Source organism: Bufo bufo, chromosome 5 (assembly GCF_905171765.1).
Source record: "Bufo bufo chromosome 5, aBufBuf1.1, whole genome shotgun sequence".
In the NCBI taxonomy this organism is placed as follows: Eukaryota; Metazoa; Chordata; class Amphibia; order Anura; family Bufonidae; genus Bufo; species Bufo bufo.
In genome coordinates this window covers 401,654,571-401,681,461 of record NC_053393.1, presented here as the reverse complement: position 1 = coordinate 401,681,461, position 26,891 = coordinate 401,654,571, and the positions used below count along the sequence as shown (strand labels likewise).

General features: G+C 42.9%; 1 protein-coding gene across 1 annotated transcript in view; it reads left to right on the top strand.

The window, feature by feature from the left end:
- Window positions 1–26,891, top strand: part of TBC1D5 (TBC1 domain family member 5) — a 651,704-nt gene that overhangs the window by 592,991 nt on the left and 31,822 nt on the right. Inside the window, exon 20 of the mRNA XM_040432915.1 lies at window positions 22,872–22,971. Within this exon, the coding sequence (XP_040288849.1) occupies window positions 22,872–22,971 (100 nt within the window). The remainder of the gene's footprint in view (window positions 1–22,871; window positions 22,972–26,891) is intronic.

Here is a 26,891-nt window from a genome sequence, read left to right as displayed (position 1 = left end):
TATGTCTGCCACCATTATGTATTATCTATTACTTTTAAACTATTCAAATTAATAAGGATTATATATTTGTGTATTTAAATAGCACTGCGTAATGCTTATTGTAGGTGTTGGGAGCCCTATTGTGTATTGGGGTGATGTTGCTTCTGCTGTAAAATATTCCCCTAAAAAGGCCACAAGAGTTCAAACAAGCGTAAAATAGCCTAAATGGCAGCAGTACAAAAGAGTGCATACGTCTCATTACCCAGATTTTCTTTACTTATACTAACCTGGTAAAATATTCTCCGTACAAGTAGTGCAGTAAGTTCCCTTACAAATTCCTCGCTATGACATTATTTGTAGACGTTCGTGGTGTCAGCTTTTGACATCTTCTGAAACAAAATTCTGTACGTTAGTCAACTGTGAAGCATTCCAAAGGTGTAGAAAATGTTGCATAATTCATACTTTTCATACCCTACAGCTGCCGTGAATGTCTTAGGGAAGTGCTGTATGTGTATAACGCTTGAGTGCTCTGTTTTCCCTTTGGCGAACTGAACGTGACAAAAAGTTATGACATTTAAGTATACAGATATTACATGCAAATCTAGCTGCTCTGCACCATTTCTCACACTTTATTTATTTAATTTTTTTGCCAGGGCCAGTTTAAATAAATAATGAGGTTTTCTACCCTTGGTATCTACTGGCCTTTGGCAAAAACATCCATTTCTGAAAAATAATCAGAGATATTTTTATAACCATTATTGGTGCTTCAACCGAGGCTTAATAAATGTGAGAAGCATTACCAACCTTATCTTGAATGTGGCTCTGCTGTACTCACATGGTGCTGTGAATACTGGGCAGTAGATCCACAGTTAGGGCTCATGCACACGACCGTATGCCCTCCGAGACATACAGTCCATGAGCCGGCCATGTATCCCGGAACAGTATACACTATATAGGGTTGTCTCACTATATACAGAGGAGTGGGGGAGGAGCCTGAGAGGAAAGATCTGATTGGTGAAGATTAGAACAAGCAGTCAGACTTGAGGTCATCTGACCAGGTTCCCATAATGAAAAAGTTCAAAATTTATGGATTATGAGTCAGGGTTGTAACAAATTGCACTGCTAGAATACTGGTGGTAAGTTAGTAATATATATATATATATAAAATAAAAAGTACCGGGAGTGCTTCTTTAAGGGTCTGTTCAGGTTTAATTTTTGCTTTCTGGCGATATACAGTGTATTTCCAAATATATACCATAGAAAGGGAAGTATACGTTGATTATAGATAGGCAGTTTTTATACCATATGCCTTTGTATGTATAAGCACAGCAGAATACACGTGCATATACAGTGGGAAAAAAGGTGAGCTGATTGAGGCCGGCGCAGCATATCCGAAATGGACTCTTTTAGCACATGGTGTGTTTGTGGATGCCTACAGCTCATGGACTGGGATCTTTCCAATCTAATATGACTTAGTTTAAAATCGAAGTGTGAACAGGAATATTATATATTCTGAATATACCGTACTTTACATTAAATGTATGTGGTATGTGTTATGTGTGCACTGCATGAGAGCATGTAGCTAACTCCATCTCATGTGTCAGACTTTAGATTGGCAAAAAAAATTGAAACCTCCTGGAGGAGTTTTTCCCCCCTGTTTTCATTTTCCACCTTTTCTTTCCCAAGAAGCCTGAAAACTTAATTTGATTCCAATGTAATTTGCATTTTGGCAGTCTTGTGCAGAAAACTTGCTTTTACGCAATAATGTTTTGGAAGATGTTATCTTTGCTGTGGATGCATGCCATTTCTTATGGTAGGGAGAAATTCTGAAAACTTCAGGAGCACTACAGTGTGACTAGCAAACAGGTGGAGATATCACACTATGATTGCATAGTGTGTATTTTCTTCTGATGTGCATGATACATTTCCAGGTAAAATGTCATGCAGTAATTCGCCACTCTCACAATCCGGGTGTTGCTTGAATAATAGATTTTCCGTGACTTAATAGTCGAATGAAGTACAGTAAAAAAACACTGCACCTTTAGTAAGAACAATCTTGCAAACTGACAGCTATCTTCCACAAGCTCATCCATAGGCTCTGTGCACCCGGTGGAGGCCAAAAGGGTGTATTTTTGGCCTCCGTCTAGCCACATACCTACCATATACCTACCCATATGTCACATACCTTTTTTTTTTTTGCTGTATGGAATAAGGCTATTGCTTATCCCCAGGATAGGTGATAAATGCCTGATTGCTCGGGGGCTACAAGTCCATGATTATGTAGTGATCGGGAGTTTGGTTGAGCATGTGTGCTGCTGCTCCTTTTCAAGTCTATGGGACTGATGGCGCCAAAAACCATTTACCGTACAATAGATGTACTGATGTAGCAATCCTTATCTTGGCACTTAAAGGGTTAGTCCCACCAAAAATATTCTACAGTTTTCAAACCAGCACCTGGATCTGAATACTTCTGTAATTGCATGTAATACAATTTTTTAAATAGCCAATAAGTTATCCAATAAAATGTATTTGTATAGCGCCACCCAAAATTGGGGCCCCAAAATAAATATTGCACAAACAACACATTCTTAACCAAATCTCTTTTTATATTGGTCATGTTTCAGATAGCCAAAAGAAAAGTGATACAAGATACACTTGGGTATACATAATAAATGACAATTTGTATCAGTACAAAGAAGATATGTGATACAATAAGGCGACAGATTGTCTTGTCCTCTGTAGGCAGGTAGGTATCTAATGGCATACACAATAAAAGAGGAGGAGGGTTTAAGTAAATGAGGGAGGGGAGTAACATAAAAGGGGCAGGATCAACAAGAGACGGAGGGGGGGTAGAGGATAAGGGAACTCTGCTCTTAATGATGAAGGCTCCTAAAGTTCTTCCAGGGAAGCCATGTCTTGAGGTATCGCGTGCAGGAGTATGACTCCCAATTGGCCAGCTCTTCAAACCTAGATAGTTGATCTACTTTCTGTTTCCAACTAGGGATGGAGGGGGGGAAGGTCTGTTTCCATAATAAAGGGATCAATAGGCGGGCAGCCGTGATGAGTATGGTAGGTAGATCTGAGTTGGATGGGGTGATGGAGATACGTTAGGGCACCAAAGGAGGACTAATTTTGGGTCCAATACAATGGAGGAGGAGCAGATCTTATTTAGCATAGCTTCAACTTGGTTCCAGAAAGGTCGTATTCTCTCGCAACTCCACCAGATGTGAGAAAGAGAACCGACGTCCGTCCCACACCTCCACCAGACCTCCGAGATCTCCGGATAGAGATTGTGGAGGAACTCTGGTGTTTTATACCAACAGGTAAGCAGTTTGTACGAGTTCTCTTAAATTTTGATACAACGGCTGAAGCTGTGTGAGTGGGTCAATATGAAAGCTTTTTCCGGATCAGTTAATTGTATAGATAGTTCTCTCTCCCAAGAACACAGAAAATGTAGTTCAGAATGGGTAGAGGACAAGAGTTCCCTGTACATAATAGAGAGAGGTCTGCTAGAGGGCTGGACGGACCCCAGCTTTTGCTCCAGCCAGGTAGGAGAGTTAAAATGAGAGCTTGCAATCGTAGGGACCTAATATCCCTTTTAAAACAATGGAGGTGTAGAAACGAGGCTGAAGTGACTTTAGGCAATTGGAGAACCCTCCCCCAGTCTAAATCCCCTTCTAGTGCCAGCACATCCTGCAAAGTATATCTTGTAAGTAATGACCAAACTCCCGTGGGATCTTGAACTGTAGGGTGAATGGAGAATTGTAATAAGGGCAGCGGAAGTGCTGGGCTGGGGAAGGTGAGTATCTTGGAATGGTATAGTTTAGACCAGGTGAGTAATACCCCTTTCCATAGCAGAGGCACGTTGGTGGCGGTAGGAGAGCAAGAACGGACTCCTCACATGACCAGTTTCTCCCGGTTAGTAAGTAAGGTCTGCTCCAGATGGGAACAAATATTCGCTGGTCGACCTGATAGGAGGTTTATGCCACTACACATAAGGTTGGCCTTGTAATATAAATGTATGTCGGGGAGTCCGAATCCCCCAAATCTCTTTTCTCTAGTCAGAATGGCATATGCTACTCTAGGGGACCGGCCTCTCCAAAGAAAGAAGGACATCATCCGGCGAACCTACAAACAACATATTCACACATTGCCTGCCTGCACTGATTGCGGATTACACATGGTTCTTCCACGCAGATTCTCGTGCAGAGAAACTGCAGTGTAATACAGTACCAGCAAGGATAGGTCATCAATATCAGATCAGCTGGCGTCCTTCTCCCGGGACACCTGCCGATCAACTGTTGGGAGGCCAGTGATGTCACTGTATATCAGTCACATGGCCTAGTTGCAGTTCAGTCCCATTCAAGTGAAAGTAGATGAGCTGCAAACCAAGCATCGCTGCTATCTAAGGTACTGCGCTGTGCTTGGTAAACTATAAAGGGACCGCAGTGCTCACCAGAGCTCTTGTGAGCGTAGTGGCCTCTTCAAACTGCTGATCAGCAGTGGTGTCAGGAGTCGGATCCCCACTGATCTGATACTGATGACCTATCCTGAGGATAGACCATCCATATCAAGTTCCCAGGTAAACCTTTTAACTGAAAAAAACAAGAAGCAGGTTGGAAAGACAAACAAATAAACCCTCCACTATACACCAGTGTTTCCTGTCCCTACAACGGCCAGGGCAGAGAAAGGTCTCCCTGTTGATCAGGGAGATGAAGAAAGAAGATGAGTGTTTATTGGAATAGATCTCCCAGTGGGGAGAAGGTACTGTGGCACTTATCTTGAACCGCAGGATATGCGGTACTTCCCTGCTCGCCGGCGGTCTGGTACCAATGCTGGGCTGGGGAGAGAAGGGAGGGCTCGCTCTGGTTGATCCAGAGCCTGCTCCCGAGGTAGCATCCTCCTCCTGGCCCTGGTGGTTTAAGCTGGAGAGCGCCCGGCACATTAGCGTCTTGGATGACATCACTTCCGGTGTGTCCAGGAAGTGATGTAGGAGGCGGGCGACGCTCGGTGGTTCTCAGTGTTCAAATGCTGGCTGGCAAAGCAAAGAGCTGCGTGTTGAACTGATCTGAGGTCTGGTATTCAGACATGTCAGGCCCGGAGCCACAATCGCCCAGAGAACTCGATGCTCCTTCTCAGCCTGCGGGGATTGTCTTTTTATTATGATTTGTCTGACACATATTGGGGATCACCCTTTATAGTATTCAGGGTTCCTCTCTGACTATTGCGCACTGTGGTGTTTGCACCTAACCGCAATTCTTAAGTTCCATCCGTCTAATTTTTGGTCTGTTCTCGCTCCATAGGTATCTAAAGAGGCTCAGAAGAAACCAAAAAAACCTGCAAAATGCATTTCATGTTTCAAAAGATTACCAACGGTTACCCCAAAAAGATCTGCAAAGAGTGCATTTCTAATATAGTCCAAGAGGAACGTGTCTCACTAAGGGACGAGGTTTTTTCCATGATTCAGGAGGAGGTCAAGACTTCGTTATCACAGATGTCGGAGTCTGACCAGGGACCCTTACCTCCAAAGAGGCAAAAAATAACTCCACGATGCTTCCTCTTTCAGGCAGTGGGAGGAGGAAAACCCACTTTCGGAAGGAGAGATCCCTGAGGGCAGTTAAAAATTCTACTTTGCCTCTGACAAGATGTCGGATCTCCTAAAAGCTGTAAGAGCTACCATGGGGACGGAGAACATTCAAAAACCTCACTCCATTCAGGAGGAGATGTTTGGGGGCAAAAAGGGCCAGAGTGTTCCCAATTAACAAAAACATTTGTGATATGATCTTAGAGGAATGTTCAGACCCTGAGAGGAGACTAGGGGTGTCCAGAGAGTACAAGAACCGACTGTTGTTTGACCCGTCAAAGTCAAAACTATTTGTCAAGATCCCTAAAATAGACATACAAGTGGCCAAGGTCAATAAAAAAAAACCTTGTTGTCCTTTGAGGACACATCACAATTGAGAGATTCCATGGAGAGAAAAGCCAATAGCTTATTACGTAAATCTTGGGTGGCGTCTATGTTTAATCTCAAATCTAACATTGCTGCAACTTCAGTAGCGAGGTCTATGTACCTTTGGTTGAACGAGTTAGAATCTCATTTGAGGAATAAGACCCCCAGGGAGGAAATATTAAACTCCATCATATTTTCTGCCAAGGATGCAGATCTCTCCAACGCGGCACGTCGTGCCCTTTGAATGAAATCCTGGTCTGGGGACAAAACTTCGAAAATTAAGTTATGTTCTATCCCTTTTTCAGGCGAATACGTCTTCGGGCCTGTCCTAGTAACATAGTACATAAGGCCGAAAAAAGACATTTGTCCAACCAGTTCGGCCTGTCATCCTGCAAGTTGATCCAGAGGAAGGCAAAAAAAAAACCTTTGAGGTAGAAGCCAATTTTCCCCACTTTAGGGGAATAAAAAATTCCTTCCCGACTCCAATCAGGCAATCAGAATAACTCCCTGGATCAACGACCCCTCTCTAGTAGCTATAGCCTATAATATTATTACACTCCAGAAATACATCCAGGCCCCTCTTGAATTCCTTTATTGTACTCACCATCACCACCTCCTCAGGCAGAGAGTTCCATAGTCTCACTGCTCTTACCGTAAAGAATCCTTTTCTATGTTTGTGTACAAACCTTCTTTTTTCCAGACGCAGAGGATGTCCCCTCGTCACAGTCACAGTCCCGGGGATAAATAGATGATGGGATAGATCTCTGTACTGACCCCTGATATATTTATACATAGTAATTAGATCTCCCCTCAGTCGTCTTTTTTTCTAAGGTGAATAACCCTAATTTTGATCAGGGTACTGTAGCTGCCCCATTCCAGTTATTACTTTAGTTGCCCTCCTCTGGACCCTCTCCAGCTCTGCTATGTCTGCCTTGTTCACAGGAGCCCAGAACTGTACACAGTACTCCATGTGTGGTCTGACTAATGATTCGTAAAGTGGTAGGACTATGTTCTCATCACGGGCATCTATGCCCCTTTTGATGCAACCCATTATCTTATTGGCCTTGGCAGCAGCTGCCTGAGACTGTTTTTTGCAGCTTAGTTTGCTGTTTATAAAAATTCCTAGATCCTTTTCCATGTCAGTGTTACCGAGTGTTTTCCCATTTAGTATGTACAGGTGACTTGCATTATTCCTTCCCATGTGCATAACTTTACAATTGTCAGTGTTAAACCTCATCTGCCACTTATCTGCCCAAGCCTCCAGTCTATCCAGATCGCTCTGTAGTAGTATACTGTCCTCTTCAGTGTTAATTACTTTACACAGTTTAGTGTCATCTGCGAAAATTGATATTTTACTATGCAAGCCTTCTACAAGATCATTAATAAATATATTGAAGAGAATAGGGCCCAATACTGACCCCTGAGGTACTCCACTAGTGACAGTGACCCAATCTGAGTGTGTACCACTAATAACCACCCTGTTTTCTATCCCTCAGCCAGTTACCTACCCACATACAGACGTTTTCTCCCCGTTCGTGCATTCTCATTTTATATACTAACCTTCTATGTGGTACAGTGTCAAATGCTTTGGAGAAGTCCAGATATACAACATCCATTGATTCGCCGCTGTCAAGTCTAGAACTTACCTCCTCATAGAAACTGATTAAATTAGTTTGGCATGACCGATCCCTCATGAAGCCATGCTGATATGGCGTTATTTGCTTATTTCCGTTGAGATGCTCTAGCATAGCATCTCTCAGAAAACCTTCAAACAGTTTACCCACAACAGATGTTAAACTTACCGGCCTATAGTTTCCAGGCTCTGTTTTTGGACCCTTTTTGAATATTGGCACCACATTTGCTATGCGCCAATCCTGTGCGACATTCCCTGTCAGTATAGAGTCTGCAAATATCAGAAATAAGGGTCTGGCTATGACATTACTTAATTCCCTTAGGATACGGGGGTGTATGCCATCCGGTCCTGGCGATTTGTCTATTTTAATCTTTTTAAGTCGCTTTTGTACTTCTTCCTGGGTCAGACAGGACACTTTTAATGGGGAATTTATTTCTACATTCAGCATTTCATCTGACAGTTTATTTTCCCCAGTGAATACATTGGAGAGAAAAATATTTAACAGCTTTGCTTTCTCCTCGTCGCTCTCTGCGACTCCCCCCTCATTACTCTTTAAAGTGCCGACACCTTCAGATTTATACTTTTTAACATTTATATAATTGAAGAACATTTTAGGGTTAGTTTTACTCTCTTTGGCAATTAATCTCTCGGTCTCTAGTTTGGCCGCTTTTATTTGTTTTTTACATGTTCTATTTTTTTCCTTATAGTTTTTCAGTGCTTCCGTGCTACCCTCCTGTTTTAGTGTTTTATATGCTTTCTTTTTGTCATTTATTGCTTTCTTTACAGTTCTGTTTATCCACATCCTAGACAAGATCCTGGAAAAGGCTTCAGATAAAAATAAGGGATTTCCAGAAGATAGACCTTATAGGAGGAATATTCCCTTTCGTTCCTTTCAGGGACAAGAGAGATCCTACAGAGGAAAAGGGAAGTTAGGCCGCTGGAGTTACCCCAAAGGAGGTAAAGGGAGAGGGTTTCTCCTTAACCCCCAGAGTAAACCCAGCGATAAACAATGACGCCAGAGTGGGGGGGAGACTGAATAATTTTCTATCTGCCTGGGAAAAGATAACATCAAATCCCTGGGCCCAGGAGGTAGTCAGAGCAGGCTACAAGATAGCATTTTCTTCAGTCCCCCGAGGAGATTTTGAATATCTAATCTGGGGTCAGGGAAAGCTCAGAGCAGCATTTGGCAAAGTATCAAAGACCTCTATGATCTAGGAGTCGTAATTCAGGTCCCAGTCTCAGAACAGGGCCAGGGATTTTACGCCAGTCTCTTTTTGGTAAAAAAAAAAGGAAGGGTCATTCCGTATGATTATAAATCTGAGATTCCTCAACAAGTACATTGCCTACAGGAAATTTAGGATGGAATACCTGGGATCCCTAATTCCCCTAATAAAAAAGAATGCATGGATGTGTACTGTGGACGCATACTATCACATCCCGATCCACCACAACTCTCAAAAATGTCTAAGATTCGCCATAAAAGATCAGCAAGGTAACACTTGCCATTTTCAATTTACGGCTCTTCTGTTTGGAATTTCCTCGGCTCCCAGAATATTCACCAAACTAGTGGTCGAGATGTTTGCATTCTTGAGACAGAAAGAGCTGAACTTGATCCCCTAACTAGACGATTTCATACTAATAGGAGATACGGTAGACCATTTACTAACGGATCTAGACACCTTTTTATTCAGTTTAAAAAAGCTGGGCTGGATTGTCAATCCTCAGACCGGAGTACGGTTACTGAAAGTCAACCTGGACTCGCAGTCACAGACTACCTTCCTGCCCCGCAGACAAGATTCAGTCTTTGAGGGAGAAAATCAAGACCTTCCAGAGGAAGATGATCTGCTCTGTGAGGGAAGCCATGAGTTTGCTAGGAACATTGACAGCCTGTATCCCATCAGTAATGTGGAGTCAGCTGCATTCCCATCCCATTCAGTCCTGGATTCTAGACAGAAGTCGCTAGATCACAAGGTTCAAGTTCCAGGCTACGTAAAGACCTCTTTAAACTGGTGAAAGGTGAACAGCAATCTCTCACAGGGAGTGGCCTGGAGGAAGTCTCCGTATGTCCGCATCAAGATCGACGCCAGCCAGTTGGGCTGGGGTGCAAAAATCTGGGACTCCTGTTACCAGGGTTCCTTGGCCCTCTCGGTAAGCAGCCAATCCACGAACATCAGGGAGTTGAGTGCTGTGTGGGAAGCTTTAAAGATGGCGGAAGAGATTCTTCAGGATCACCACCTGAGAATCCTGTCAGACAATACGACGACTGTGGCTTACCGCTCACATCAAAGAGGAACAAAATCAAAGAAGCTTCTAAGCCTTTCAAACAAAATATTCTACTGGACAGAAAGGAACGTAAGGTCTATCTCGGCGACTTATCTCAAAGGGACCCTCAATCGGGAAGCTGACTACCTCAGCCACCATGCATTGGACCAAACCGAATGGTCCATAAATCTGGAAGTCTTCAGGATGATAGAATTGTTTGCGTCAAAAGACAACAAAAAAGTGAACAGATTTTGTTCCCTGGATCCCAGGGGCAATCCCTGGATGATAGACGCATTCGCGACGACATGGGATTGAAACCTGTGTTATGCATTTCCTCAGCTTCCGATTATTCCAAGAGTAATTCAGAAAATCCTTCAAGAGAATTCGACCGTCATCCTGGTAACCCCCTTCTGGCCAAAGAGAAGTTGGTTCTCCTCACTCAAAAGACTCTCAATCTCCGAACCATGGTCTCTTTCTCTCAGGAAGGATCTTCTACATCAGGGCCCCATCCTACATCCCCATCCAGCCTGGATCCTGAAGTCGAAATACTGAAGCGTCAAGGGCTTTCAGATTAGGTCATAGTTACTCTCAGTGCCAGTAGGGAAAAGGTGACATTGGCCGTATACCTAAAAATCTGGAAGAGGTTCTGCTTTTGGTCAGGGGAATCTTCTCGTAACCTGGTTAGACCTAAGATTTAACAAATCTTAGATTTTCTCCAACAAGGTCTAGAATTAGGTCAACTATGAGTCTGTTTGAACCTCCTGAAAACTGTCCGCTCAAATTTCTATCCTTGAAGACAGCATTTTTGATTGCGATCACATCTGCAAGGAGGCTAATCTCAATTAGGGAGCCCTATCTTAGAATCTTGGAAGATAGGGTAGTACTCAGACTAGACCCAGGGTTCCTTCCCAAGGTGGTTCCTGACTTCCACAGGGATCAAGAGATCATTCTCCTGTCATTTTGTAATAATCCAAAAAATAGCGGGAAGAGTTCTTTTCACACCTTAGACATTAAATGTACGGTTCTAAAATACTTGGCGGTCACAAAAAACTTCAGGAAGTCCGATAGTCTTCTGGTTCAGTTCTCGGGAAAGAACAAAGGAAAGAGGTTGTCCAAATCTTCCATTGCTAGGTGGATTAAGTGCACAATTTCCCATTGTTATATCGCTCAGGGGTTTTCTTGTCCAGCTAACTTAAAAGCGCATTCAGCGAGAGCTATGTCCTCTTCACAGTCCGAAAGAGCAGGTGCCTCCTTGGAAGAAATTTGGAGGGCGGCAACCTGGTCCAGTGAACATACTTTTATAAAGCATTACAGCTTAGATTTTTCAAATACTGCTGATCTGTCTTTTGGATGTAAAGTCCTTAAGGCAGTAGCCCACCCTTGATATTATAATTTTGGATATCTCCTTGTGGCCATGATGGTGGTGATATGGAAAAAATCGGAATTAGACTTACCGGTAATTCGGTTTCCATGAGATCACCATGACGGCCCATTATTCCCTCCCAAATTTATTCTTTCACTTTTTGTTGTATGTAGGTATGAGTCAATACCTTCTAATTATATAATAAGATTACTTTAGATTTGCCTCCACTTCACTCTGATAATTTTGGAAAGCACTGGTGTATGGTGGAGAGGGGGGCCTTTTAACCTTTCTCTGTTCCTGACCCTACAGAGGTCAGGGGTCAATCTCCTTGTGGCCGTCATGGTGATCTCATGGAAACCGAATTACCGGTAAGTTTAATTCCGATTTTCCTCTTCTTTTCCGTTTGACCCAGACCGCCATGACAAATTCTTTCAGCCGCACCTCGTCTCTACATAGTTTGTAACACAGACACGTTAGATTTCTCAATTTTTCCATCAGACTCCCCATCCTGGTGTCCCCACAGTGTCATCCTGCTGCCACTCCCAATACTGTACCTGTTGTGCTCCCCAATGTCCCAGGTACTATCCTGCTGAAAAAAAGTGACCCTAATAGACATAATTGGGGTCATTTATCAAACTGGTGTAAAGTAGAACTGGATTTCCAAAAGAGCTGTCAAAAATAAAAGGTGAGATCTGAGCCAGTTCTACTTTACACCAGTTTGATAAATTACCCCAAATGTCCCTATAGTGTCCACAGCAGCTATAATGTCCCCTAGCATGCCCCAGTAATAATAATAACACCCGATATTGTGCTCTAGGTAATAATCCCTGTATAGTGTCCCCAAAAATAATAGAATTGCCCCTGCAGTGCCTCCCCAATAGCAAGGCACCACCACGCTGTTCCCATATAGTAATCCTCCCATAGTAATTTGCCCCCCCGCACAGTAATTTCCCCCACATAGTAATGTGACGGTATCTCTGTATCTCACCGCCTTGTAATTCCTTAGTTCCAATTAGTTGAAGAATCCCCCATTCGCCAAATAAGAAATCGCTGGTAGCGCTGAATAATTCCACATATGAGCCAAAGCTGGATACTGGAACAAGACTTTACTGCTCCCATGCAAGGGAGACACCCACAACAAACATACATTAACCCATAACACAAAGGTTACAACCCACATAACATCCTCCCGTCTGCCTGTGATATAATCATGGTACACCATGGTTAACATAATCATCTCAGGCAGGACAATACACAATGTCCTCTAATTCAATTATCTCTTAGGACAGAGGCAATCGCCAATACACATAGATAGACAATGGAACAGACATCACCACTCAACCTATACAATGTCCCACCCTTTACAATACACATAGACATGTAACATATCCCAACCTGGCACGAATTAGACCAGGGTTCAAAAGTTAGTGAAAGTCTTTTAAGCAGGGAGCGGAAAACATGCGAACCACCATAGAAGGGCATCCTTTTCAAGTAATTTCCCCCACACTGCCCCCCATAGTACTTTGTCCCCCCACATAATTTGCAACACACTGCCCCACACAGTAGTTTCCCCCACAGTGCCCCCACACAGTAGTTTCCCCCACAGTGCCCCCACACAGTAGTTTCCCCCATACTGCCCCCACACAGTAGTTTCCCCCATACTGCCCCCACACAGTAGTTTCCCCCCATACTGCCCCCACACAGTAGTTTCCCACACACTGCACCCACACAGTAGTTTCCCCACACTGCCCCCACACAGTAGTTTCCCCCACACTGCCCCCACACAGTAGTTTCCCCTACACTGCCCCCACACAGTAGTTTCCCCCACACTGCCCCCACACAGTAGTTTCCCCCACACTGTAGTTTCCCCCACACTGCCCCCACACAGTAGTTTACCCCACACAGTAATTTACCCCACACTGCCCCACACAGTAGTTTACCTCACACTGCCCCCACACATTAGTTTACCCCACACTGTAGTTTCCCTCACACTGCCCCCACACAGTAGTTTCCCCCACACTGCCCCCACACAGAAGTTTCCTTCACACTGCCCCCACACAGTAGTTTCCCCTACACTGCCCCGCACAGTAGTTTCCCCCACACTGCCCCACACAGTAGTTTCCCCCACACTGCCCCACACAGTAGTTTCCCCCACACTGCCCCACACAGTAGTTTCCCCCACACTGCCCCCGCACAGTAATTTTCTCCACACTGCCCCAACACAGTAGTTTCCCCCACATAGCCCCAAGTAGTAATTTGCCCCCACATAGTAATCCCTCCCATAATAATTAGCCCCCACACAGTAATCTCACCATAATATTTTTCCTGCACATAGTAATTTGCTCCCATACTGCAATTTCCCCCCGATGTACTGTCTCTTCACATGTCCTTTTGTGTATGTCCCCCATGTCCCCCAAAGTTGGCACATAAAATAAAAAATTAAAAAACTAAAAGCTAAATACTCGCCTATGTCCAGGCGCACGATGGCAGGTGCGCACACTTCTCTGTGCTGCATCCTGGCACAGGTCCCGCGCGATGACGTCACCACGCACGCCTGCGCCGGGATTTCACTACTGCATAAGCCTCAGGCCTACTAGGCCTGAACCCTATGGTGGTGTTTGGTGGCAGGGCAGGGAAGAGTGCCCCAGTAATAATACTAACACCCTATATTGTACTCTAGGTAATAATCCCTGTATAGTGTCCCCAAAAATAATAGAATTGCCCCTGCAATGCCTCCCCAATAGCAAGGCCCCCTACGCTGCCCCCATATAGTAATCCCCCCCCATAGTAATTTGCCCCCCCACATTGTAATTCCCCCCCACATAGTAATTTGCCCCACACAGTAATTTCCACCACTCTGCCCCCACACAGTAGTTTACCCTACACAGTAGTTTACCCCACATTGCCCCCACACAGTAGTTTTCCCCATACAGTAATTTCCACCACATTGCCCCCACACAGTAGTTTGCCCCATACAGTAATTTCCCCCCACACACAGTAACTTACCCCACACAGTAACTTACCCCACACAGTAACTGCCCCCACACAGTAGTTTCCCACACACAGTAGTTTCCCCCCACACTGCCCCACCCAGTAGTTTCCCCCCACACTGCCCCACCCAGTAGTTTCCCCCCACACTGCCCCACCCAGTAGTTTCCCCCCACACTGCCCCACCCAGTAGTTTCCCCCCACACTGCCCCACCCAGTAGTTTCCCCCCACACTGCCCCACACAGTAGTTTCCCCCCACACTGCCCCACACAGTAGTTTCCCCCCACACTGCCCCACACAGTAGTTTCCCCCCACACTGCCCCACACAGTATTCCCCCCCCACACTGCCCCACACAGTAATTTCCCACACACAGTAATTTCCCACACACAGTAACTTCCCACACACAGTAACTGCCCCCACACAGTAACTGCCCCCACACAGAAGTTTCCCCCCACACTGCCCCACACAGTAGTTTCCCCCCACACTGCCCCACACAGTAGTTCCCCCCCACACTGCCCCCACACAGTAATTTCCCCCACACTGCCCCCACACAATAATTTCCCCCACACTGCCCCCACACAATAATTTCCCCCACACTGCCCCCACACAATAATTTCCCCCACATTGCCCCTTATACTAATTTGCCCCCACATAGTAGTCCCTCCCATAATAATTTGCCCCCACATAGTAGTCCCTCCCATAATAATTTGCCCCCACATAGTAATTCCTCTCATAATAATTTGCCCCCACATAGTAATTCCTCCCATAATAATTTGCCCACACACAGTAATCCCACCATAATATTTCCCCCCACATAGTAATTTGCCCCCATACTGCAATTTCCCCCCCGATGTACTGTCTCTTCACATGTCCTCCTGTGTGTGTCCCCCATGTCCCCCAAAGTTGGCACATAAAATAAAAAAAAATAAAAGCTAAATACTCACCTATGTCCAGGCGTGCTATGGCAGGCACTCACACTTCACTGTGCTGCGTCCCGTCACAGGCACGTGCGATGATGTCATCACGCACGTCTGCATTGGGATTTCACTACCGCATAGGCCTTAGGCCTACTAGGCCTGAAGCCTATGGCGGTGATCGGCGGCGGGGCAGGGAATATGTGCTCCCGTGCCGCGCTGCAGTATGCGGGCATTTGGGTCGGCGTTGGGCCCAAACGTCCCTTTTGTAATCCGCCACTCACTGGAAGGGGGCCCAGGGCAATTGCCCCCCCCCCCCTAACGCCGGCCCTGGCGCCACCTGCTCGTTGTTCTTTCTCTTTGACCTGCTCCCTGAGAAGGCCGCACATGCTCAGTTCCATCCTTCAACTGCCTCCTGAGCTGTGATAGGGAGAACATGGACACACCCCCTTAGCTGCAGCAGAACAGACACTTGAGCTTCAGCTGCCAGATTGATATAAATCCAGCAGAACAATGAATGGGAGATCTCTGGATCCATGTGAGGTACAGGGCTGGTTCTAGCTTTGTTAAAAAGAGATTGCCATGTATTATATGATGTCTGATCTAAGTTTTTTATATTAATTATCCACCTCTTTAACAAATTAACTAAAAAGTTGTGTAATGGAAAGGTGATTTGTCTGAAGGTCACTGGTTCATTCATTTATTTTTTGGAGAAAAGACTATAAAGTTTGTGTGTGCGCAGGATCATGTTGCTGAGCAGGTTTGCCTCTTGGCCAATACAAAGTGGGGGATATGACACCTCGTTGCATATTATTTTCCCGTGGAGCATTACCACTAAGGCCTCTTTCACACGGGCTTTGCAGGAAAATGTGCGGGTGCGTTGCGGGAACACCAGCGATTTTTCCGCACGAGTGCAAAACATTGTAATGCGTTTTGCACTCCTTGAGAAAAATCGCGCGTGTTTGGTACCCAAACCCGAACTTCTTCACAGAAGTTCGGGCTTGGGATCGGTGTTCTGTAGATTGTATTATTTCCCCTTATAACATGGTTATAAGGGAAAATAATAGCATTCTGAATACAGAATGCATAGTAAACTAGCGCTGGAGGGGTTAAATTTTTTTTTTTTAACTCGCCTTAATCCACTTGCTGGCGCTGCCGGCATCTCGTCTGTCTCCTTCTGTGCTGAACAGGACCTGTGGTGAGCATTCATTCCAGGACTCCGGTCATCACATGATCCATCACCATGGTAAAAGATCATGTGACGTACCATGTGATGACCGGAGTGACGTCATCAAAGGTCCTGTAACTGTACTTAATGCTCACCACAGGTCCTATTCAACAAAGGAGACAGAAGCAGATGCCGGGCTCCGCGATCAAGTGGATTAAGGTGAGTTAAATTATTTTTTTAACCCCTCCAGCGCTGTTTTACTATGCATTCTGTATGTAACCATGTTATAAGGGAAAATAATAATGATCGGGTCTCCATCCCGATCGTTTCCTAGCAACCGTGCGTGAAAATCGCACCGCATCCGCACTTGCTTGCGGATGCTTGCGATTTTCACGCAACCCCATTCACTTCTATGGGGCCTGCGTTGCGTGAAAAACGCACAAAGAGGAGCGTGCTGCGATTTTCACGCAACGCACAAGTGATGCGGGAAAATCACAGCTCATGTGAACAGCCCCATAGAAATGAATAGGTCAGTATTCAGTGCGGGTGCAATGCGTTTACCTCCCGCATCGCATCCGCGCGGAATACTCGCTCGTGTGAAAGGGACCTAAGTCTCCAAACACAGCTGGTCTCCTCAAGGAGAGCCAATACCCCCCTTAATTGTTACAAACTTCAGAGGGATTGACACATGGGCCTCTGTTTATTCTGGGTAAAATATCCCCCGCCCCATACAGTGAGGTGGGTACAGAGACACGGTACAGTTTATTATACATGGTACTTACCCCCTTATTAATTTACTGTTCATTCACATACAAACGATTTGGATAATGAACCCGAAGGGTGGCTTTTAAACCGGTATACCAAGGGTTTGAAACTATAAATCTGCGTTCGTATTTTCCAAGGGACAGTCAAGACTGAGGTATGAATCCATTGCACTGCCAAAAGATTTGTAAGTTTTACTGTAGGTCTCCTTATATAAAACGTAGAAGATAGCTGTTTGCGGTTTGTATATAATTTTATTTTGCTCTTTTTTTTTTTTATAAATTTTATAAGCCCCGTACCTTTTTTTTTATTACGCTGATGTTTAGTCCTTGTAGCTGTAATAACCCAGTTTTATACCTGAAGGTGTCGGTGTGCTTGTGTGTTAACTGCATCTTGTCGGTTGTAATGACGGGGGGTGGCAGCATGTATTTGGGGCTCATGACTGTTATTGGGTTGTGATTTATGCTCAATTTTTAGCCTGCGATGGAAGGTGCATGCAAGATTGAGCGAGTGGAGATAGAGCCACTTGCATGTGCTGGGATGGCGTGTACATGACAAGTTGCAAGAAACTTTTCTACAGCTCAGTTTATGGAAGATGTATTATATGAGGGTTTGATGCAGATCTGATTCGTTACAAGGCCGCGTGATTTTTTTTTTACCGTTGCGCTATTCTGCGCTATTTTTATTTGCAACATGTCGTGACTAAATTCCACCACAAATTGTCTGTAGACAATCAGTTATATGTAATAACAGATCTAGAACTGTTTTTGAGCAGCACTTTAATGCAGGTACATGTGTGTATTAGGTGACCTTGACAATCCCTGAAGACCTCTTATATGAATTCCCTCCATTATGCTTAATATGTTTCTCTGACAGCAGTTGGTGTCTCACGTATTAACATTGTTTTTGTTACTAAACCTGCTGAAAGCCTTTTAGTTAACATAATGGCTTTTGGAAAATGGCTGTGAACATTAGAATGGCAGTAGCCAGACTCCTAAAACAGAATATGAAAGAATTAATCGAGCCTTTATCTTGAATGTTTTCCATTAGCGTAAAACTGTATTGGCACTGAGCATGGTAATTATTCTCTTATAGCGCAGTATGGCTAGCAGTAGAAATGCAGCATGCAGTGGAAACAATATCTTACTCGAGGCAGTGTCAGATAAATGCATTGTGAACCAGCGTCAGGTCTTTTAGGAAAGGCAGAATGGGTGAGCAATAAACGATGACCCTAGAGTCTTCTATGTAATCCTGAGTGACTAAATGGGCTCCTTAAAGTAAACCTGTCAATGAAATCTCAACAGGACCCCTCCTTACAGAGAGCGTTTCAGAGAAACGTAGGCGGAATTTATCATTTGCTGTCCTTTTTAATGTCATATTTTTTTCTGACGTTGGACCAAATTTATGAATTGGCTTATGCAGGTTTCAAGCAATGTGGCTGCGACTTTATAAAGCATAGAACGTCAGTGGGTTACTTGCCATTCTGTGTGACTGCCTTAAAAATGTTGCACATCATAAATGCGCCATAAAAATGATCTACTTGCCAAAACAATCCTACTTTTCACGCTATTTTTCAAAGTGGTGTAGCTCACAAAAATAAGCAAGATGTTGCAGAAAAGGTCGCCCATAGCTTTACTTGCGACTTTTTCATGCCAGAAAACTGGTGTAGCAGTCTTGATAATTGTCCTCCTAGTTTTAAAAATTAGCCCCCATGGTTAGAAGAGTCCACTTTTGGCATCTCCTTGCCCTTGTCTGTACACACCAAAGGAGAGACAGAGTAGGCTGGGGAGATGCCACACAGAGGACTCTTCTCCTCATGTCTGGCTTAATTTTAAAACGATGTTGGAGAAGCCTGTCTGGATATGAGCAGCATGAAACGGATGACAGGTTCCCTTTAAAAGGTTTGTCTAGCTTTGGGAACGTTTTTTCTTTACTGTCAGGTCCTTTGTAGGAAATGTGTCATCAGAAAATTACCTATTATTTACATCACAAAAAATGTAATAGCAAGCGGTCAAAAAGTCTTATATACCCTAAAATTGTACCAATGAAAAAGTCACCTCATCACGCAAAAAATGAGCCCCCACATAAGACGATCACTAAAAAAAAAAATAACCAATGGCGCCCATAAACCAGTCCATCTAAATCTGTGCTGCAAAACTTGCAGGGTGGATTTGATTTAAATCAAACCGATTTAAATCACGATTTAAATCACTAGTCAGTAAGGCTTGATTTAAATCATAGTTTTTTACATAAAGATTCATATTTGGACAATTTTTCTGTTGTACTTAGGAAGGAGAAAAATAATCATTACCTTAATTATAACAATTTAAATAGGATTTATTCAGCTAAAACAATAACATTACAGCATGTTATTTGCTTAATCATCCATGTTTGTTAACTAATTTGGCTAAAGAAGATATATATATTTTAAGAAACGTAGACTGTCAGCCCAGCCTACACAAGAAAAACTTAATAATGTCCTCTGTAGCTCACTCGTCATCTTCATCTTCTTCTTTGTTCATAATCTGGAAAAGAAAAACAATCTTTCCTGCTTTATCGGGACCCAAACGATTTCTCAATTTAGAATGAACTGTTTATACAATTTCTGCTTATTGTACACAGCACTGCCCCAAAAGGAAAATGTTTACCAACCTGAAGATCCTGCCTGTTCAAATAATGTTTCTTTGGTCATCTTCATCACAGCACATCTCATGATGTTGCCTCATTCGGGCTCAGAATGGCTTGGATAAGTAAAAGTGTTCCAAAGTTATTACTACATAAAGAGACACATGTCAGATTTGCAAAAAATGGCCTGGGCAGGAAGGTGAAAACTGGCCCGGGGTAGAAAGGGTTAACATGAAGAGAATGTTATTTCCTTGCCTGGAGTACATTTGCTAGGGGCAGTGCAGTCTGTCAGAATGTAGTCTATAAATGTATAGGACAAGATTACTATGAAAGGTAACACCTCTATTGTAAAGATGGGGCATTGCTGAACTGATGAGGTAGACAGTTTACCCCCTCCTCTTATTCTCCCCGATCCACACAGTGACTACTGAAGATGAGAGAGAGCACGCTCACAACACTCTGCTGTAAAAGATTATAGGGCAGCTAAATGGCTGCCCTATTATGGACAGACACATATGTTAAAGGGAACCTGCCACCTGATTTGGGGCCACTAAATCAACAGCATACTGTTCTGTAGCAGGGGTTTTAAGGTCCCAAACCTGCCCAGGACAAGCCCATCCACCCCCACAAAAGAAAGTAAATGAAATAGCACTTGTGCCTTGCAGCGCTGGGGTCCTGGGTTCGAATCTGACCATGGACAACATCTGCATGGAGTTTGTATGTTCTCCCCGTGTTTGTGTAGGTTTCCTCTGGGTTCTCTGGTCTCCTCCCACACTCCAAAGACATACTGCTAGGGAACTTACTGTAGATTGTGAGCCTCATTAGGGACAGTGTAATGCTAATGTCTGTAAAGCACTGCAGAATATAGCAGCGCTTTAAAAGTGTGTAAAATTAAAAAATAAAACTGACCAAGACCAACAGGCTGGGACTACTCAGATGCAGCTGAGGACAATACATCTTGCTTCACTGCGCATGTGATCTGTGTTCAGTGCATGTGCAGTAAAGCAAGGTGTAATGTCCTCAGCTTCAGTAAGAGTTCTGGACTCTTCTCCCAGTAAGTTTGACTTTCACTTACTTTCTTATTCATGAATGGATGGGTTTGCTTTGGGACCCCAAACATCAGCAGCATAACCTAATTCTGGTGGTCCAGTGCCTCAAAACCAGGTTCTTTTTAAGGTGATACATCCTCTTTAAGAAGAGAAATGTTACTGTACCTAGCAGTATATTTAACATTTTAATTGCATGTTACATAATAATTACAATCCGGTTTTTGACATTCTACTTATTTTATACTGTACATATCATTAAATATGACATTTTGGATCTAGAAAAAAACAAAAACATAATCTTCAGACGTAATGACTTTCAATAAACAGGGATTATAATTATCCAGTTTTGTTATGTTCAGCAGTTCTGAGTTCACATAAAAGCTGTTCAGTACAGAAAAAAAGATGAAATCTATTGATTTCTTGAAGCTTTGATGTTGGCTGCGACTTTATAATATTGTGAAAGACGAGGAAATAAAACTTTTGGATTTTTGACTCAAATCTAAATCAAATCTGTTCTTTCACTTGGAATCCTTTGATCCTTACAATAGACAACACACTGGAGAAAGGGTAGATAACGGACCAGACAGATGAGTGCTTTAATAGAAACCATGTACTCATCATTGACACAATGTAGGTGCAATCTAAATCTATTGGGCCCTAATGTGTAAGAGGTCCCCCCCCCCCAGCCATTATATACCAGTCATAGTTACGGTGTCTACTTACTGTATCTGGTAAAGGTGGTTGCTGGATCCCCTCGAGCACCAGGACCAGGGTATGATTCCAGTATCTGCTCTGGTGATACATTTGTTTCTGCTATAGCTCTGGCTGCAATCAACATGGAATTTCATGGTTGCTCTCTTCCTAAATCCATGTTCTCTTGGACTTCCTGGTAGATCCAGTGGCAGCAAATGATTTAAAGAAGAATTCTACCTAAAACAAACACGTCTGTATATTAGTAAATCAGAAGATGCTGAAGTTAGAGTAATTGTCATTTTTCCACATTGTTGTGGCAACCATTTTGGCAAAAGTGACAACTTTTGAATTACATTCACTGAATTTTCATGATAAAACTGTCATGTTGTCTTTGTTTCAACATCGGACAAATTGGGAGTGGATCATGAGTTTTTGAGCAGCCACAGTGAAACCTCCCCAAAAGACCAACTCTTTTAGAAGACCATTCCTGATCTAGACCAGATTTTTTGTAACAAAATGTTAAACTTTGTATGTTTGCAGCACTGTACAGAGGGCAGCCCATCTAGCAGACCACATTTTACAGCAATTTTAGGTGGTTGTATCAGAAGACTAGAGTTATACTGTAGTTCAAATGGGCCAACCAATATGGATACACATCCTGTTGTCATGTTAGCAAAAATTGGCCACCACTAGAGAAAATACATTTTGGCTCCTGCTCCTAATTCTGAAAATTTAAACATACATTTACATTTTTGTATTTTGGGTGGAAATGTCAGTTTTAAGTGGATGGGACCTAATCAAGACTAATATACATTCTAATTACAGTTTGAGTTGATACGATATTCTTTAATAGGATTTTACTGCTGACCCATTCTCTGGATCGATCATCAATATCTGATCATGGGTGTCCAAAACCCGGGATCCCTGCTGATCAGCTGTTTGAGAAGGCATCAGAGCTTGCAGTAGGCCTTCTCTCTACTCACCTAGGACAGCATCATCCATTTGATAGTGGCTGTGCTTAGTATTGCAGCTCAGCCCCATTCACTTTAATGAGGCTGAGCTGCACCTAGGTCATGTGACTGATGAACGTGACATTACATGGCCTAGGCCAGTGATGTCTAACCTCCGGCACTCCAGCTGTGGTGAAACTACGATTCCCAGCATGCTCCATTCATTTCTATGGAGTTCTGAGAACAGCCAAGCAAGTGTACATCTTGGGAGTCGTAGTTTTACCACTGCTGGGGTGCCGGAGTTTAGCCATCACAGGCCTAGGCAAAGCTGCGAGAAGGCCACGGCAATACTGCTAGCACTGGTGTCTTCTCAAACAGCTGATCGGTGGGGGTCGGACACCCACCGATCGGATACTGATGACCTATGCAGAGGATAGGTCAGCAGTAAAAGCATCTCGGAAAGCCCTTTTAATAATACACTTTCTGCGTAGTAAGGAGTAATAATAATTCTTTAATGCAATTTCTGTCCATAGGAAGAAGATCTTGAAGCTCAAATTTCATTCCTTCAGGGACAGCTGAATGATTTAGATGCCATGTGCAAGTACTGTGCAAAAATCATGAATACTCACCTTGGTAAGTAGTAATGGAATTTACCACATTTCCAAAAACTGTATCTCTTATATATAAGGGAATGCATGTAGGATAATGATAGCCTCATTATAGCATGTCATCATTGAAGGGTCATCTCAAAAAGTTGTTTCATCAAAAAATGAACTTGCTGGTTAGTAGCTTATCTGTATTCATTGACTGGACAATAAACGAGAGTGTAGAAAACCTAACACAACCAGGAAATTAGTAGTGAAATAATGTTGTTATATATTTATTTTTATGTCTGGGTCAAAGTCACCTAGAAATACTGTATTTTTCTAAGTGTTGTACATTATTACTGTAATATAATTCATTATAATTACCAATTATCATCCATCATCCTTACATTATCATGATAATTGATTGTAGTGCTTACTGTGAATATTTCCGTTGATGGAACACAGTTTCTACCATTGTTCTCCATATTTCTGGACTGCAAATATAAAATTATATACATATAAGCGGCTGGCTCACAGCAGAGATAGCATTCAATAATTTATTCAATTATACACCAATATAAAATCTATAAAAAATAAATGTAATAGTACCAAAATGTCTCACAATCACGGACCCTGAATTTTATCCTATTCGCGGAGCTGTCGCAAAAGGTACTAGGAACATTGCGATAAGAAAAAGACTATAAAAAAAAAAGTCATTATAAAAAATCCAGTGTTGGTGCACATTTGATATTTTTTTCTCTCCTTTCAGATTTGACATAAATTCCAATTAGGATAATTCCAGTTATCTGATTATACACCGCCTGTTAGTTTAAGGGAATTAGAATTGGAATACCGATACTATGTTGCCACAATGTGTCTTGTAAGCATTACTTGTCAACATCAGAAACCGGCCTGTCCCACTATTCACTCTACGTTCAATATGAACAGGTTTCAAAGCAGCATAAATTTAGCGCTTAGCTAGACACACACCACCTTTGTGCTGATAATAGTGGTGATACTATATCTCATGTGACTGGTATGTTAGGCTACTTTCCCACTTGCGGCAGTGTGATCTGGCGGGCAGTTCCTTCGTCGGAACTTCTCGCGATCTGCCGCTGACTAAAAGCATTTGTGAGACGGATCCGGATGCGGATCCGTCTCACAAATGCATTGCAAGGACGGATCCGTCTCTCCGCTTTTCATGCTGACAGACGGAACCGTCTTGTATCTATTTTCACATTTTTACCGGTCTGCGCATGCGCAGGCCGGAAGGACGGATCCGGCATTTTGGTATTTTGAATGCCGGATCCGGCACTAATATGGGAAAAAATGCCGGATCCGGCATTCAGGCATGTCTTCAGTTTTTTTTGCCGGAGATAAAACCGTAGCATGCTACGGTTTTATCTTTTGCCTGATCAGTCAAAACGACTGAACTGAATGCATCCTGAACGGATTACTCTCCATTCAGAATGCATTGGGATATGCCTGATCAGTTCTTTTCCGGTATAGAGCCCCTGTGACGGAACTCTATGCCGGAAAAGAAAACGCTAGTGTGAAAGTACCCTTAGACCAGATATCTAATATAGCGATGCCGATTCTCAAGAGTTTCCCCGTTTCGCTGTGGGGTTAGTTCCTAGTATAAGGAACTTTCCAATAGTGTTATTCCTCCAGTTAGAAGTTGTATTTGGTTCACCTCTATCCACGCTGCATTGCTGAATCCTTTAGTCCTCCATTGTGCCGGCACACTTGCACCTGCGTGGTAGCTATGTGAGCACGCCAACTTCTGCTCAATCGGAGAAATCTTCTTAATATATTTCGTAGTTGTACTCTGGATTATTACCGCCATCACACCAGACGCGTTTCGAAACTAGACGTTTCTTCCTTAGTGGTTGTAGACCACGTCTAGTTTAGGCTACTTTCACACTGGCGTTTTGGTTTCCGTTTGTGAGATCCGTTTCAGGGATCTCCCAAACAGTTCAAAACGGATCAGTTTTGCCCTAATGCATTCTGAATGGATAAGGATCCGTTCAGAATGCATCAGTTTGCCTCCGTTCCGCCTCCATTCCACTCTGGAGGCGGACACCAAAACGCTGGTGTCCGCCTGACGATGCAGAGGCAAATCCGTCCTGACACACAATGTAAGTCAATAGGGACGGGTCCGTTTTCACTGACACAATAGAAAACGGATGCGTCCCCCTATGTTACAGATAATTCAAACGGATCTGTTCTGAACGGATGCATGTGGTTGTATTATCTGAACGGAAGCGTTTGTGCAGATCCATGATGGATCCGCACCAAACGCGAGTGTGAAAGTAGCCTTAGAAACGTCTATTTCCGAAACCCGTCTGGTGTGATTGTGGTAATAATCCAGAGAGTGCAACAGAGGTGGTGTTTGTCTACCTAAGCGTTAAGTTAATGCAGCTTTAAAAACCTGTTCGTATTGACCGTAGAGTGAATAGTGGGACAAGCCGGTTTCTGATGTTGACAAGTAATGCTTACAAGAAACATTGTGGCAACATAGTATCGGTATTCCAATTATAATTCCGTTAAACTAACAGGCGGTGTATAATCAGATAACTGGAATTATCCTAATTGGAATTTATATCAAGTCTGAAAGGAGAGAAAAAAATCTAATGTGCACCAACACTGGGTTTTTTATAATGACTTTTTTTTATAGGCTTTTTCTTACCACAATGTTCCTAGTACCTTTTGCAAGAGCTACGCAAATAGGATAAAATTCAGGGACCGTGGTTGTGAGACGTTTTGGTACTATTAAAATTTTTTTTTATAGATTTTATATTGGTGTATAATTGAATAAATTATTGAATGCTATCTTTGCTTTGAGCCAGCCGCTTATATCTATATTTTTCTTATTTTTATTCTAGCTAAGTGGTTATAACGGGCTGAGCACCAGCATTTATTCTGGTGAGCTCCCTATGCCTAATTGTTGTGTATAAATATTAAATTATGATATACCATACATTTTAGGTAAACACTAGAGCCGCGCAGGTCTTACAGCAGTATCTTTAGTATTCGTCATTAACCCCTTTGAACACAGTTTTAATTTTTTTACTTCCAGCCCTCCCAAAGGCATAACATTTTTATTTTTTCATTCACATAGCTGTATGAGTGTTTGTTTTTTGCGGGACAAGATGTACTTTCTAATGGCACCATTTACGGTTGCATACAATATGGTGGGAAGCAGGAAATTTTTTTCGAAATGGGGTGGAATTATAAAAAGAAAACACCATTCCACCACAGTGGTAAAACTGACCTATTACCTTTATTCTCCTGGTCATTACGATTACAACAATAACACATATGTATAGTTTTTCTTACGTTTTAATACAAATTTATATTTTTTTACTTTGGATAAAAAAAATAATAATAATTTCCATTGCCATACTCTGCCCTCCATAACTTCTTATTTTTATGTGTTTGGAGCTGTGTGAGGGCTCATTTTTGCAGGATGTTCTGTACTTTTCTTCAATGATACCATGACTTTTTAATCACTTTTCATTCAATTTTATGTGGGAGGTAACGCGACAAAAAATCGGCGAATTGGCCATTTTTTTTCAGTTTCGCCATTCACTGTATGGGATAAATATTTTTATATTTTAATAGTATGGGTGTTTTTGCACAAGACAATGCCCATGATGTACATTTTTTAATTATTTGTGTATTTAAATTTTGGGGTAAAAAGGGGTGATTTTATTTTATTTTTTTTACTTTTTTTTAATACACTTTTTAAAGGTTCCCTTAGGGAACTATAGAAAACAATCAGTAGCAGATAAAATAAAAAAATACTCAATAAAGAAACTTTTCTTTCTTGGTAAATGCCCTGCCACACTGCTCTCCAGTGGCCCTGTTGATCTTTGTTGACTTGTCCTTCAGTGATGACCCGCCATACATGCAGGCATTCAGTGACTGGCTGCAGTGCTGATGTAGGGCACATAGTTGTTGTAG